We start from the raw sequence: 17,078 nt of genomic DNA on the forward strand, positions 1-17,078 counted from the left end.
CAGAAGGATACATAGCGACAGGGTAAGAGGAAGAGACGGTTGGGAGGGGGTAATGGAAACCGGAGTTTATGTTAATGCTATCTGATTGGTGGGTACCCAAATTTTTCCTCCAATTTGCAGGTGGTCTCAGTCTGGCAGTTCATGAGTCCATGGACAGACGTCAGCAAGGGAATGGATGGCCACTGTAAGTCCACGCTACTGCAGCGGGCAGAGCGAAGGTGTCTCCTAGTCTGCGTCTAGTCTCTCCAATGTAGAGGAGGCCACACTGGGTGCACCAGATACAGTAGGTGACCCCTGCTGATTCATGTTACTTCATTTGTAAGGATGAGATGCGAGTTCATGACAGGGGAGTTAATAGATGTATATAGGAATATGAGGGGCAAAGGTAGGTTGGTCTGGCAGCATCATTTCCCCGAATACCAGTAGCAAACACCAGACAACATGTTTCAGGTGAGTGCAGCCAAGTTGAAGGAAGATGTGAGAAGTAAATTTTTTTGACATGGAAAGTGGTGGGTGCCTGGAATGCATTGCCAGAGGTGGAGGTTGGTACAATTGAGACATTCAATAGAGTTAGAGGATATGGGTTAAGGGTGAAGATTAAATGTTTAAGGGAACCTTTAGGGGAACTTCACATAGAACAGGGTTGGCACCAGAACAAGTCTTAGCAGGGGTGGGGGGAAACAATCTGATGCTCAAAAACTCGCTCAGGAGAGGGAGGGGCGCAGAAATGTTAAATGCGGCATCCCGAGGACGGTAGGTCATGTATCTTCCTGCATGAATGCACGAGTGCTGGCTGGCACATGCACAATGGATTAGAATACTGGGACTACTAGCGTCATTTCCACCGGAGGGAGGGGGAAGTGACACTAGTGCCCCTGGTGCTCCAATCCAATCCTTGAAATTTTAAGAAAAAAATCAGAATCTGTAACCCCTGCTGGTCACTGCTGCCATCTTGGTCACGGAACCCAAGGTCATGGGATTTTAAAATAAACCATCAGCTCCTTTAACAGCCTGTACAGAGCCGACCTGGCGTGGGCGTGATGTCTCGGCTCCCTGCGGGTCTGTGCCAGTGGCAATGCTGCTGTTACAGCAGTGACGTCATCTTTTTTAATGTGAGAGCCCTGATGAATTTTCATCATTTTGTTCAGAGTGGGAGCCATTGGATTGGATTTGTCCCATGTTTTAGCCTATTTCTAGGTAGATGCCAGTGTCATCATCGGACTGGAATTCATTAGCAAGTTCTCGAGGGAAATCTTCAGAGGTACAACAGGGATGTTATCTGGTCCTGTGGTCTTTGATGCATCTCGTGCTCAGCTTTTCTTGATGTCATGTGGAATGAATTGATTTGACTGAAGACTTGGTTGTGTGATAGTGGGGATATACGTGGAAACCAAGATATATTATCTATTTGACTGTTTTATTGAACAGGAAACCAAGATATATCTATTTGACTGTTTTATTGAACAGGCATTCTTTTGTACCCCCACACTGGGCCCCACTATAATTGAGGATGCCCTTGGTATATTCTTCCAATCAGGAACTTGGGCAAGATTCATTTATTCTGTTGGTTCTGAACATGGCATGCAGTTGCTGATCAGAGGACAATCAATCCTGTTCTGCAGCATCAACAGATTCAGAGCTCATCATTTTCCCAAACAGGTCCTGCTCCCACCAATTCCTTCTGACGGGATCAGGCTTGATCCCTTGACTTGTTAGCAATGACAAACTGAGGGGATTGTGGGTCTGGTGGATACAGATTTGAGATGGTGTGCATTTCTATGGCTGTTGTCAGGCCACAACACCTGACTTTGCCTCCACAAGGATTGTGGTGATACTCAATTCTACCAATGGCATCATGGACAGATACACCTTCTACAAATGGATGACTGGGTTAAATGGTTTCTCCCTCCTGTTGGCCCATTCACAACCTGCCAGATACCTACTCTGGAAGGTGTGCCCTTTGTAACCCAGCCAATGCAATCTGCAGTGGTGTTATCAAGCCACTCTTGGTGATGGATGTGGAAGGTCCAAACCCAAAATATTGTCTTATCCTAGATATTTTCAGTGCTTCTTCCAAGTATTAATCAAAACAGAAGAACATAGTTTCAACAGTTGAGGGATAACACCAAGTGGTAACCTGAAGGAAATTTCCTTGCCCAGAATTCATGGATTCTGGTCTTGATATTGAAGACTCCCAAAGCTACACCTTCCTTCTTTTATACCATTGGTCCACCACCACTGGAGGGTCTGTCTTTGCTCATTATAATCCTTCTCATAATTCATTATACTTTCAAGTTTAATGTCATTATATTTAGAAATTATGTTGTTTACCAAATAATAAAGCATTAATCTATATCTAATATGGTGGTCTTGGGACTGACCTCTGTGCATCATCACTGCACATCTCCCTCCAAACCACATCTTTCAGTACTTTCTTTTTCCTTTCATTTAACACATTTTTTTTCCACGTGCGACTTACCCTTTCATTCCATGACTTTCATTGATGATAAGCATAATGTGTAGCCCCTTTTGAAAGGACTTTTGGGTTCCATAAACACATCAAAAATGGCATTTTCCTCTTTAAAAGCAAAGAACCAACTGTTGGACGAACTCAGCAGGTCAAGCAACATCAGTGGGAGGAACAGAATTTTCAACATTGCAGGTCGAAACCCTATTTCAAAATGTGCTTCCATTGAAGAGTTGCAGCTGTGGCAGTAACTCAATAGTAGAAACTGTCTGGTGCACGTTTCTAGGCCAGCAATTTCAAAATCGCATTGGCGTCTGTGTGGGCAGATCCTGCAGACCAGCAGTCATACCAGCAGTATGTATCATTCTTTTTATTGAAATTTTCACTCCTCCTGAAACACAATCTCTAAGACTGAATTTTAAATTTAAACAATAAAAACTGAACACAACAATGCAATGCAATTCTGTTGCTGTGGTGATGGCGATTGAATATTCAAATTGATCTATTTTCGCAATGGTCATGAAACTCAACAGAACAGGCTGAATAATTAACAACCAATGAATGATACTTTTTCAAAATTATCATACATAATTATGTACATAATGGCCATCTCCAGCTTGAAGCTTACAAAATACAAATCCCTTATCAAAATGTATTTCCTAAAATATTTACTGAAAATTTAACAGATCTTGCATTTAAATATGAATTGTAAGTTTTGTCTTACATAAAATGAGTTAAAGCAAATCTGAAGATCATTTTGCATTTAAGAACAAGTATAAACTGCAATTTCATTTCAAAAACATATGACAGATGTTCAATAAATTCTTCAAATATTTTACTGCGGTTTTAGAATTGTCTTTTTGATACAAAACAATGCTATACTGTTTTATTTCCCTGTTTCTTCTTAAATAAACTAATCATCAAATCTGATCTTTTTCCCCTGGAATGCAAGGATTTGATTCTGCTCTTTCCGCCTTCTACTTGCTTCCCAAGAGGGATGAAGTGATTGTTGCGGCTTTGGAATTGCTTTACCGGGCCTCCTTTGGGATCTCTCATGAAAGGAGAGTTTTTCGGTGTTAGATCTTTTTTGGAAAACAGCTATAAATGCAAAAAAATAATCCGGCAGTCATTAAGAAGAAGACATCATTTATATTATAAAGTTATTAAAATACTCGAGAGTTTTAGGTTAATACAAGGTATATAGAAGTAGAACAACATGTCAGAGCAAAATAATTCTCAAGTTGTGTAAGAATCACATTATTCATCCACATTCAAAATTGTATGGTTTTTTCACGTTTCAATAGTCTTGCGTAAGTAAACTATTCATTTTACTCTGAGGAAAAAGACACTTCTAAATACAATTTGAATTAAAAATGAAATTATATGCAGGAACAGAGGCAATAGAATGAAGTAATTTTGTGACCATGCAGAAATTTGTAAATTTAATTATAATTAAAATTTTTATTTCAACAGACAACATGGTAACAGGCCCTTCCGTCCCATGAACCTGTGCTGACCAAATTCCCCAATTAACCTACAGCCCTCATCCATTTTGAAGGGTGGAAGGAAAACAAAGCACTTGGGGGAGATGGGGAAAACTCCTCACAGACAGCACTGGATTTGAAAGCGGGCTTCTGGTGCTGTAATAGCATCCTGCTAACTGTGTCGCCCTCAGAGCTAACAAATTAAGATGGATGTATAGTTCTGATAACCTTCCCATCCATGCATTCCAGTCCATTCTGCACAGAAATATCTTCCACCTGTAGGAGAGCAATGTATTTGCACATCTCCCTTCAAAATATGTAATGGAATGTAATGAAATGAAAAATTATTTTGTTTGCCACACATGGTTTTACCCCAGAGACGAACATCATTCTGTAGTTCATGAAAAAGCTGACAAAGGTTGCAATGTGAAAACATTACACATGCAATAAATGCTTTCCTCAGTGGAGGAATCTTCGTTTTACAGCTGACCTGCAACACACATGACATGGAACTTCTTATGGAATACTGCACATCTAAAGTGAGAAGGCCTTCAAATTTCCAGCGTGACTGAGAAGATGCTTTTAATGTTTTAATAAAAATATATATTTTTGCGCAACCTGAAATTTCAATGCTTATAAACAAACATATGAGCAACATTATTACAGTGTCAGTGTCCCAGATTCGAATCCAGCACTGTCTGTAAATAGTTTGTACATTCTTCCCGTATCCTCCAGGTGCTCTGGTTTCCTTGCATGTTCCAAAGATCTATGGGGTTAGTAGGTTAATTGGCCACATGGGCTCGTGGGCTGAAAGGGCACTTTGGGATCCCCTCAATTAAAAACAAACACTAAAGACTACTTTTATCCTCAATAACATCATGGCTGATCTCGAAGGTAATCTCAATTTGCATTCCAATCTACCTGCAAGAACATTTCACTGCATTTACATATTAAGAATCTATCCTTCTCTGCCTTTAAAATACTCAACTTCTGTTGGGAGTTTCAAAGAATATAATCCCAGGAAGAAAAAAAACAATTCTTGCTTTATATCTTCTTTGAAAGGAAATGTGTCTCCACATTTAAATGTGAGAGCCCTTCAGGACCTTCAATTTTTGAATCTAATCCATCAATTTTGCTCCTACTTTTCCAAACTCTAGTGGAAAACAGTCGACACTGTATGACCATTTGTCGTTAGATAACCCACCCTTTCCAGTTCTCTGAACTGCGTCCACTACATTAACATCCTTGATTAAATATGAGGCCCATACTGTACACATTACTAGAGATGTGGTTTTGTTAATGCCTCATATAAATGAAATATAACCTTTCTTGCATTCAATTAGCCCACCAATAAATAATGACCTTGCCATCATTTCTAATTACTTGTGATGGCTTGCATTTTGCACATCATATTTAGATTTTGCACTTTTCTTATTTGTGTTGTCAAAATGAATAATTCACTTTCTCCTACATTATTTAATCTGTTTGATCACTATCCCCTCACTTAGCCAACTTCTCTTAGCATTCTCAAGTCGGACAGCCCTTTAATTATGGGCTCTTGACCATTCCCAGTTTCTATAGCTTCATTACCAGCTGCTGTGGTCATAAGCTATGGAAGCCTCTCCTCAAATCTCTCTGCCTCTCTCTCCTCTTGAATTAAATTTTGATCACCAACCATAATAACCTTATCTTACATTATGCTCAAAGTATTATATCTATTTAACTGTGTTGAGGGGCAGTGGCATGTAAGTAAGTGATGGCAGGGAAGGGTAGATCAATTGTTTCCCAGTACCTGACATATTCTAATTCCCTCATCAACCAAACTCTGGATCTTGTTCACTTATCCCACCCACTTCCAAAAGCACTTATTTTATGAAGATCATTCCCCTGGAGGTGATAGTATATTGTCAACAGTAGGCAGTTACACATACACAGATTGGGAGAAAAGGGGAAAATGACATATTAGGAAAAGGAGAGATGCATAGACAGAGTTTCTAATTTTCTCTAAATTTAAACATAGTATAGTTTGGGTAAACCATTGGAAAACAGTGGGAGGATTTACCTCTTTCCAATTTAATAGTATAGATCTTCTAGCCATTAGTGTAAGAAAAGCAATCATACGATCCGCAGGAAGAGATAAATAAGTCAAATCTATCATAGGTAATCCAAAAATTGCAGTAATGGGATGTGGTTGTAAATCAATATTCAAAACAGTAGATATAATGGAAAAAATTTCCTTCCAATAATTCTGTAAAGAGGGACAGGACCAAAACATATGTGTAAGGGAAGCTATTTCCAATTGACATTTATCACATATAGGATCGATATGAGAATAAAAGCGATGGAGTTTATCTTTAGACATATGAGCTCTATGAACAACTTTAAACTGTATTAGTGAATGTTTTGCACATAGAGAAGAAGAGTTTACCAGTCGCAGAATTTTAGTATTCCCCTTCTAAGTTTGAGTTAACCTGGCGACCATTTATTCAATATTTTCATTTGTGGTGAGTTGATCTGGCTCTGTTTTCTTTCTATGATTATGTATGATAATTGGGCTGTAGATGAGATCGGAGTGATCGGCGTGGTTTAGCTATATCTGTAGGTTTTTTTTTAAAGTTTTTTTAAAAGTTTTTTTTAATTCAGATTTGTTTTTTCTTTTTTGGGGTTTTTTTTTCTCTTTTTTCATATATTGTTATTAATTATATCTTTTTTTTAGAGATAGTTCACACCCTAAACTGATCAAATTTTTTTTTATGATATATTTTTATTCTGTAATATTATTGTTTAATATCTCTGTATTAATTCATTACTTACTATGTATTTTTTTTATATTTCTTTGAACTGTATGTGTTTATAAATTATAATAATAATAAAAAGATTGAAAAAGAAAAGGAAAAGGAGAGATGCAACAAGACCTGGGGCATCAATCACTGAAGGTACAGAAAATGGCATGTTGATCTTTATTGTGAGAGGCTTAGAAGCAGGGAAGTGTGATTGCAGTTGTATAGGGCCTTGGTGAGGCCATATCTTGAGTATTGTTTACAATTTGGATCTCTTAATCTGAGGAAGGAATATCTTGTCATTGAGGATGTGCTGTAAAGGTTCACCAGACTGATTCCTGTGGTGACAGGACTCATACATGAAGATTGGGTAAAGTTATAGTCAATGGAATTTAGAAGAATGAGAGGGGACATTATACAGATGTATATAATTCTGACAGAACTGGACAGGTTAATGCAGGAAGAATGTTCTGGATGTTAGGGGAAGTTCAGAACTAGGGGTCTCAGTGTGAGGATAAGGGGTAAGCTATTTAGGACTGCGACGAGGAGAAAGGTTTTCACATGGAGAATTGTGAACTTGTGGAATTCAGTAACACAGAAAATTATTGAGGCCAGCTCATTGGATATATTCAAAAGGGAGTTGGATTTGGCCCTTGTGGCTCAAAGAATCAAGGGGTATGAGATATGAAGGTATAGAATGGAATACCGCAGCCAAGGTTATACTGAATGGTTGTGCAGGCCTGAAGGACTGTATGGCCGAATCCTGCACACATTTTCTTTGAATCTATACTAACAGACACTGTCCAAGAGTGTGAATTGCCAAATGCCAACGTCAAACCATAACCCCAATGGGTATGTTAAGCTTAAGGAATGGTCAGGGTTTCAATGCCATTTGCTGAGTTAGATATTACTTTGTCTTTGTTGCCCCGTTGCTGCACCAAAGACTCCCTATTGTCCGGCTTAACATTTTGATCAGTATCATTTCTTCAAGAAAAACCATCCCTTCGATGATTATAATTTGGTAGCATGAAAACCTTTACTCAGTTATTCAAGGGTAGAGAAAATCTTTCATTGTAAATTTGATTTTTTTTTTCACTTCTGTCAGAAAATAGAATTAAAACTAAACTTTTATTTAGTTTTCCAAAAATAAAATGCTCAGAACCAACTCATTTTTCAAATATTCAACTAGGTTATGCATTTTCCTCATAACAATGGCATTCTAGTATTCTCAAGACTACTTACTGATAACTATTTAGGAAACTAAGAATCAAGAGGCAAGAGGAATTGAGGGATAATGTGGGAAAGTGATAAGATGAACCTTAATCCTATTAAATGGCACAAGGGAATGCAGAGTCTATAATGGGTTCACTTATTCATTCTCCAAACCTTTGGCCCATGATGTTGTGTTGACCTATATGAATGTACTCCAGAACAATCTAATCCTTTCCTTTTTCATGCCCACAACCCTCTTTTTTTTTCAACATTCATGTCTTAAATGTCCCTATTGTACCAGCCTCCATTACTGGGTCTGCCAATGCACTCCAGATCCCACCTCTCTCAGTAAAAAAAAACTTTTAATGCCTCCCTTAAACTTTCCTCCACTCATCTTAAACAGATATCCTCTGGTATTTGCTTTTGTTGTTCCAGGAAAAAATTCTGGCTGTCCACCCTACATTTGTATCTCATCATCTTATATACCTCTATTAAGTAACATCTCATCCTTTGTCGCTCTAAAGGAAAAAGCACTTGCTCGGTCAACCTTGCCTCATAAAGATGTCCTCCAATTCAGGCAGTTCCTTCTGTATCTTCTCTAAAGCTTCTACATCTTTCCTGTAATTAAGCTACCAGAACTGAACACAATACTTCAAATGTGGTCTAACCAGTTTTACAGAGCTGCAAAATTACCTGACAGCTCTTGAACTCAACCCCGACTAATAAAGGCCAGGACACCATGTGCCTTTTTAACCATCCTATCAATCTGTGCGGTAACTTTGAAGGACCAATGGACTTGGACCCTCTGTTCCTCTACACTGTTATGAAGCCTGCCAAACTCTGCCTTCAAGTTTGACCTTCCAAAGTACATCACATCACACTTAACTGGATTGAACTCCAGCTGCCTCATCTCTGGCCAACTCTGCATCATTTCTATATCCTGTGGTAACTTACTACTCTATCCACAACACCTTTAACCTTCGTCTCATCTATTGAACCATCCTGCTACATCTTCGACCAAATCAATTATAAAAATCACAAAGAGCAGGGGTCCTAGATCCTTATGGAATGCCACGAGTTACAGACCTCCAGGCAGAATATGTTCCATCTCATACCACCCTCTGCCTTCTGAAGGCAAGCCAGTTCTAAATCCATGTAGCCAATGGATCTACCATGGGGGACAAGGTCAAACACCTTTTAAAAATCCATATACGTCCTACCTTCACCAATTTCCTTTGTCACCTAATTCAATTAGATTCGTAGGCAGGACCTACCCCTCACATTACCATGTTGACTATCCTAGAGAAGCTTCTCTAAATGCTCATAAATCCTATCCCTAAGAATCCTCTTCAATAGTTTGCAAACCAAGGATGCAAGACTCATTGGTCTATAATTCCCAGGATTACCCCTCTCACTTTTTTTTAAACAAGGGGACTACATTCACCATTCTCCAATCCTCCGGTACCTCTCCTGTGGCCAGGGAGAATACTAAGACCATCACCAATGTTCTAGCAATCTCTTCCCTCGCTTCTGCAGTAGCCTGGGGCGTATCCCATCTGGTCCTAGAGACTAATCTATTTAAATTTTTTCAGACGATCTTCTCTTCCTTAGCCTCAACAAGCTCCAGCATATTAGCCTGTTCTACACCAGCCTCGTGTTTACCAACGTTTCTCTCCCTGGTGAACACAGAAGCAGGGACTTCCTCTGCTTCCAAGCACATGTTCCACCTTTATCCCTAAACAGAGTTCATTCTTTGCTTGTAATGATACTATACACCATGGACAACTGAGCAAAGTATACAAGAGCAGCATGAAGACTAAGTTTAAAATAATTGCTAATATATTTAAAAGACGATTTTTAGCATTAAAATAATAAAGGAAAATTCGGTAAGAAACAGGATCTCTACTGACCAGATTTTCTGTTCTTGATACTTTCCTGAAGACTGCTGTGTAAAAAAAAACTTAAAATTAACTTATTTTTGTAATGGACTGCAGAAATTTTATAGGACTTTAATTCAAAATAAATTGAAATTGAAATTAAATCTGCTCCTACCTCTTCAGCTGCAATGGGTTTGAATTTGACAAATTATTACAAAATAAAGATCCAAACTTTATTTGTTCCCGACTGTTATGTTCTCTATTAGAATTGCTCCTTCTTCCTTTCAAACTACTTGGCATACTTATTTCATCTTCTTTCTCGTCATTCACATCAGATGTTGGATCAAATTCGTGTTTCTTTTTATTTGTTCTTTTCACCTTTCCGATAAAGAAATCATCATCCCCACTCTCATCACTAGATGACTTATTATGAAACCTCTCTTCCGTACTATCATCAAAATACTCTTTTTCCTCAATAATGGCATCATCTTCAATAGGGTTTGTGTTCTGCACCTTGATTGAAACCTGCACTTTTTTATCCGTACCCATCTCGGTGTGCATGGTCTTTCTGGTAACTTGAGAAATCGATGCACATTCTGCATCTTGGAGTTTAGAGGCTTCTTTGTTTATGAAACACTTTGAACCTTGGGGTTCAGATTTATCTCGAGCCGTGCTGGTTTGATTGGGTTGTTTTGGTTTAGATTTGGTTTTATTAGTAACTTGCAAAATGGAGGCTGATCCTGCTGCTTGAACTTTGGAGATGTCTTCATTACTGAAACACTTTTCGTTCAAAGCTTCATGTTCAAATTTATCCAGAGTGGCACCCGTGTCTTGGCTTATCTCAATCATAGTTTTGTCCTCAGTCACAGCATTTATTTGACCATGTGATATTTCTTCGGTCCTTGATTGTGATAATGATCCCATTTTTAATTGTGGCTCATGCAAAGAGCTCTGGTTTTTCTCTCTGTTTTTGAATGAATTTACAGCAGCTGGAAGAAAATTAGGAAATAAACATTTGTACTTCACAAAACTGTTATAATGCTATTTTATGCCATATTTTCTTGTTCTATATGCCATGCCCCAATTTGGCTTTACTTCTGGTTATGAGTAAAAAAAAAAGACCAGTAAGAAGGTACTATTAAATTAAATATTTTGCCCTTTGCTCATACAACAGAACACAATAAGATATTCTGAAGTAGCAGCTCCTATGAATGAAATTTATTAAAATAAAACCTAATTAAACCATTATTTTAAAACATTTAATCCTTCATCATCCAGTTTTTTTAAATGAAGCCTAATAATTTTACACTCAAAAATTCACTTTTGTAATTCTACCTTTGAACATTCGTATGTTTAACATTGACCATAATTTTGACTCAGAATCAGGTTTATTGTTATTGTGTCATGAAACTTGTTGTTTTGAGGCAGTAGTATTGAGCAGAACAAAGTGCAAAATTACTATAAATTACAATTCTGTAATTACAAGATTTAAAAATTATAACACGTGCAAAAAAACAAGAGAAAAGAATGAGACAGTGTCCAGTGGACCTGGGGGGGATTTGAAAAGTATTGTAATAATAAGAACATTAGAAACAGATGCAGGAGGCCATTTGGAAGCCTTGTGTCTATATCACCATTTAATAAAATTATAACTGATATCTGCCTCATTTTCCTAGCACCATTTTCCGATACATAAAAAACGTAATGAACAGGGATTGGCTATTGTGTCTTTCGAGTCTGCTCTATCATTCATTAAAATAGATCATGTATACATGGATCATGCAAAGGCAGAAGAGATTGAGCATCAGGTTCAGTGAAGACTGCAGATTCAAGGACCCGTTCCTGTGCTGAACCGTTCCGTAAGATCTCACTGCATTATCCCGATGACCCTTGATTTTTTTACGCTTCAGAAATCATTGAACTGCTTTGAATAATGTTGGACTGAGCTGCACAAGCTGTCCTGGTAGAAAATTCCAAAGATTTTCTTCCAATAATTTCTCCTCGTCTCAGTCTGAAATTGCCTACCTCTGAGAATTACTTGTGGTTCAACATTTCTCAGCTGGGGAAACATTCTTTCTGCATTCAGCCTGTCAGGCCTGGTAAGATTTTCATATATTTCATCTACTAAATCTCTCCTTGTATGCCAAATCCACCACCTCAGTCTGATGTGCCTTCACTGAGAATCCTTTCTGGTAAGTATATAGTTTTTTTTAGGTAAGGAGACCAAACCTGTACACAATATTCTTAAATGCTGTCTCATAATTACAAAAACACACCTATACATCTTCTCACAATAAAGGCCATCTTACCATTCCCAAGGACAGCTAGTTTACAATCAACATCAGTATTTCCCAATTTGTCATCAGATCCTTCTATTGTGTGCACTGAAGTGGGTGACTTCACATTTTTCCATGTTATATTCCAACTGCCAGGTGCTTCCTCAATTACATAGCTTGCTTATGTTCCCTTGAAAGTCTGCTTATTGTCCTCTCTCCTTTCAATCCTACCTATTTTTGCATCAAACAATTAGGGAATATTACATTTGGCCCCATCAGCGAAATGGTTGATATAGATTGTGAAAAGCTGGGGCCAACTACCATTCTCTGCAAAATCACACTTCACAGCCAATCTATGTTTAAACGAGATAATCTCTTATTCTTTAAACTCAAAAGAATGAATTTTGTGTGCTGATGTACATGACGATCAAAGGAACTTTGAATACAGACAGTTGAATCTTTCTTCATATGACAAATCTCCCACTGTAGAGATCAATCTGGAAAACTTTTGCTGCATTCCCTCTCTCACATGTGTATCCATCCTTAAGCAATCAAACCAGAGCTGTATGGAATATTTCATATGTTGTCTCACCAGACCTCAAAACATCTCCTCTCTTATGGTCTTACATTAAAGGCCAACACATCCTGCCTTGTTGAATCTGCACAGTAACTTCCAGTGATTCATGTGCAAGGAGCCCTAGATTTCTCTGAAACTCAAATGATCTTTAATCTCATCTTTAAAAAGTGCCTTTTTTGAATATGCACTCATTTTGTTTACAGTTTGGCTCAATTTAATAGAAATTATAGGCAAAAAATTATATATTTTTTATCAATCAACTCTTCTGTATTTATTTTTTTTCCTGCATCATATTTTAAGAGGAAGACCAAAACATTGCTTTTTCAGGCCACAGTTGCAGCAATTAAAGTCTAAAACTCATAAGCAAGAAATCACAGTAAGGAAGGTCCAAATCATCTTACCTAATTAACTTACAGCTATATACAAATTTATCTGAGGGGAGGTACAGAACATGGAGAGGTCAATTATCACATTTAACCAAAATATTCCACCTCATCCAAACTCAGATGTGGAAGAATTGGATTTTCTGTTGTCATCACATTAGAAAACTTGAGATTCAGATTGAGCTAAATTCCCACTTTTGCCATGATGATTCATCCTGCTTTTTGGCACTGTTCTGGGAAAAAATGCAAATGGGGCACCCCATCTGTCTACAACCTTCATCATTAGAAGAGTGTATCAGATTATTGTAACCGATTTAAAGGTTTGCAAAATAATTTAAATATATATATAAAGGTCCTTTTCCAGAGAATAAATAGCTTTAGTTAACCAGGTGATTTTAGGCCAGTGATCGTCTGCAGAAGTAAGGCAGAACAGCAGTAAGTTCATGGACCCAAAACAGATTATAAAGGAGGGATACTTGCTGTCTTGAGGCAAATAAGGGTGGATAATTCCCCAGGGCCTGACAAGATATTCCCTCGGACTCTGAAGGATAGTCGTGCAGATATGGCAGGGGTCCTAGCAGAGGTATTTAAAATGTCCTTAGGCACAGGTGAGGTGCCGGAGGATTACAGGACAGCTAAAGTTATTCCATTGTTTAAGAAAGGCTCTAAGAATAACCTGTGAAATTACTGGCCAGTCTCCCTGACATCAGAAATGGGTAAATTATTGGAAGGTATTCTTGGTATTTGGTAAAACAGGGACTGATTAGCGGTTGTCAAATTTGTGGCCATAGGCTGTTGTGGAGGACAGGTCATTGGGTGTATTTAAGACAGAGATTGATATGTTCTTAATTAGCCAGGGTTATGGGGAGAAGGCTGGGCAGTGGGGCTGGGAGGGAGAATGGATCAGCTCTTATTTGAATGGTGGAGCTGACTCAATGGGTTGAATGACCTATTTCTGCTCCTATGTTTTACGAAAGGTGATGAAGGAAAGGCAGTGGATGTTGTCAACATCGACTTTAGTCAAACCTTTGTTGGGGTCCAGCATGGGAAATTAGTCAAGAAGGTTCAGTTGCTTGGTATACCAGATGATGTAGTAAATTGGGTAAGATATTTGGGGTGATAATTTGATACATTTGAATCCTCTGGAACCTCACCTGCCCCTCAGGACATTTTGAATACCTCTGCTAGGAACCCTGAAATATCTACACAATTATCCTTCAAAGTCCAACTTGACAATGGACTGCAAAGTGGCAGATGGAATTTAGTAGGACAAGTGTGAGGTATTGTACTTTGGGAGGACAAACTAGGGTAGAAGTTGCATGATAAACGATAGGGTACAGCAGAGCGTGGTAGAAAAGAGGGAACCCAGATACATAATTCGTTCAAAGTGGCCACATCTTAAAGAGAGATTTTGGCACACTGTCCTGCATATATCAAAGTAATGATTACAGGAGTTGGATTGTTATGTCAAAGCATAAGACATTGGTGAGGCCATTTTGGAATATTGCCTGCAGTTTGGTCATTTACCTATGGGAAATATATCAATATGACTGAAATAAAATTTCAATCAATGCAGAAAGATGAGATTAAAGATCATTTGAGTTTCAGAGAAATCTAGGGCTCTTTGCATATGAATCACTGGAAGTTACTGTGCAGATTCAACAAGGCAGGATGTGTTGGCCTTTAATGCAAGACCATAAGAGATGTTTTGAGGAGCTGAGTTATCGGGAAAGTTTGAATAGGTTAGGATCGTTCCCTGGAGCATCAGAGAATAAGGAGAGATTTGATAGAGGAAAACAAATATAAGAGGGGTACAGACGGGACAAATGCAAGCAGGCTTTTTCCAGTAAGGTTGGGTGAGACAAGAATTAGAGGGAAACATGAAAGTCTGCAGAACGCAGCCGGCCTTTTCAGTGTCTATAGGAGACAAAGATATATTGTCGATGTTTCAGTCCGGAGTCCAAATTTATATGAAAGTCTGAGACACTGTGATTGTAGACACTTGGGCCCAAAACATCAGCAATATATCTTTGTCTGCTCTAGGCGCTGAAAAGACTGGCTGAGTTCCTCCAGCATTTTGGTGTGCTTTTACAAGAACTAGAGGACCTAAGTTGAAAGGTGAAATATTTAAGGAAAACATGTGGGAGAATTTCTTCACTCAGACTGGTGAGAGTGTGGAACAGGCTGCCAGCAGATGTGGCGAATGTGGGTTTGATTTTAGCATCTGAGAGAAATTTTGATAGGTATGTGGATGATCTGAGTGAAGGTTGATGGGCCCATTAGATGGGCAGAAAGGCCTAGTTCTATGCTATTGTTTTATAGAAATTATGAAAAAGTCTTGAGGGAGGGGCAGAATTAATCTATTCTTAGAAAGGTGGGATTGATCTAGGAAAGACAGCATAAATGTTACTTAGGCTGCAATGTCAGGAAAATGACTGAAAAAAAATTAACATAATTACTGCCCGTGTGGCCCTTCACACTGAGCACCTTTTTAGACTGCAGCAACAGTAATTGTGATTACACCTTTAAATATTCACTATTATCTAAATGCACCACTAGCCCTAACCCCCTTCTGACTATATCTAGTTAATATTGAAGAAATACTGCAATCCTATTATACGGGTATCAATATCATGTCTATTGGTGAAATAGTTAAGGCACAGCTTTGAGAGCAGAAAAATACTGATTTTCATTTCGCAATTGCAGATGTTTATCCTTTTGTAAAGCGCTGCTACTTTCAATGAAGACGTTTGTATTCTGTTAAGCACTTGTACTCTCAATAGAAGTTTGTGTTCTGTTAAAACACTGCTGCTCTTAATGCAGATGTTTGTTTGTTAAACACTGCTACTTTTAATGGATACATTTGCATTCTGTTAAGCACTGCTCCCCTCAATACAGACCTTTGTGTTCTGTTTAACACTACCTTTGCTGCAGACATTTATAATCTGTTGCTGCTACCCTCAATGCAGTTATTTGTGTTAAGTACTGTTATCGTTCATGCAGACATTTGTACTTTTAAGCATAGCTATCCTCAATGTAGAAGTCTCTACTCCACCATTCATGCAAATGCTTGTACTTAAAGCACTGCTACTCTTGTATGAGATTTATATGTAGAATCATCATTATTACCAATTTATTTAATCGTTCATTTTAATGGAAAGAGAATGCCGAATGCCAGTAGTTTGCATCACTTAAAAACTGCACTGCATTTTCTTTGAGGGGACAAGGTAATGCAATTGCTGTGAAGATCAGGAAATTAGGGGCTTTCTTGCAGACCAAGTTCTTCTCTGACATCTAAATGACTTCAGTTTTGCAAAGGCTTCACAATAGTAAGTTCAATCAAAAAAACATGGAATTAAATGGGGAGTAAAGAGAGGGGTATTTACCCCCTCCATCTCAAAAAAATGTAATTTACATACAAGTACATGAGAGACTAAACAAACTGTGGCGGCGCACATCTCTGTGAGCGAACCAGCCCTGTTTGTACTGCCATGCTGGCGGGGCAGCTGCAGAAGATGGCGCCGTTAGGGCTTGCTCATTGCCTTGTAGCTTAGGCCACAGCTCACACCCTGGGCAACATGATGACATCACCGCTGCGCGGGGCGGAACTCCCATTGGCCTTAAAGGGGGACACGTGAAATTCAAATAAACAGTTCAACTGAAACCCACACCATGTCCTGTGGTGTGTTTCTGTGGGTGTAGCAGCCACTACATTGGTGACCCCGTAGAGCCCAGACGTTATCTGGTCTCCAACCATGGATTTGTCGGCGATCAGCACTGTCTCTGTGAAACTCTCGCCCCCTTTTGGATCCATCGGCCCTGCACGTGGTTTGGGAAGGCAGAGGAGCAGTTTCATCTTAGGCAGATCACCTCGGACTCTTCTATGTTCTACCATGTGGTGAGCACCCTTGATGAAGAAACTTTGGCCAGAGTGGATGACCTGATCCACGATCCTCCAGAGGAGGGCAAGTATGTCGCCCTCAAAGCCCTCTTCCTCAGCACCTTGGGTCTCTCCTGTCGTC

The 17,078-nt window shown here is 38.8% G+C and overlaps 1 protein-coding gene across 11 annotated transcripts in view; it reads right to left on the bottom strand.

Annotated features, from left to right (window-relative positions):
- Positions 1-2,822: 2,822 nt before the first annotated feature.
- srfbp1 (serum response factor binding protein 1) overlaps positions 2,823-17,078 on the bottom strand; it is a 233,650-nt gene continuing 219,394 nt past the window's right edge. For all 11 annotated transcript variants that reach the window (XM_069893689.1, XM_069893760.1, XM_069893755.1 and 8 more), the window contains 3 exons: positions 9,996-10,809; positions 9,854-9,888; positions 2,823-3,565 (listed from right to left, as the gene is read on the bottom strand). In XM_069893689.1, the coding sequence (XP_069749790.1) occupies positions 3,381-3,565; positions 9,854-9,888; positions 9,996-10,809 (1,034 nt within the window). In that variant the 3' untranslated portion in view covers positions 2,823-3,380. The remainder of the gene's footprint in view (positions 3,566-9,853; positions 9,889-9,995; positions 10,810-17,078) is intronic.

The sequence above is a fragment of the Narcine bancroftii genome, chromosome 1 (genome assembly GCF_036971445.1).
Source record: "Narcine bancroftii isolate sNarBan1 chromosome 1, sNarBan1.hap1, whole genome shotgun sequence".
NCBI classification, from domain to species: Eukaryota; Metazoa; Chordata; class Chondrichthyes; order Torpediniformes; family Narcinidae; genus Narcine; species Narcine bancroftii.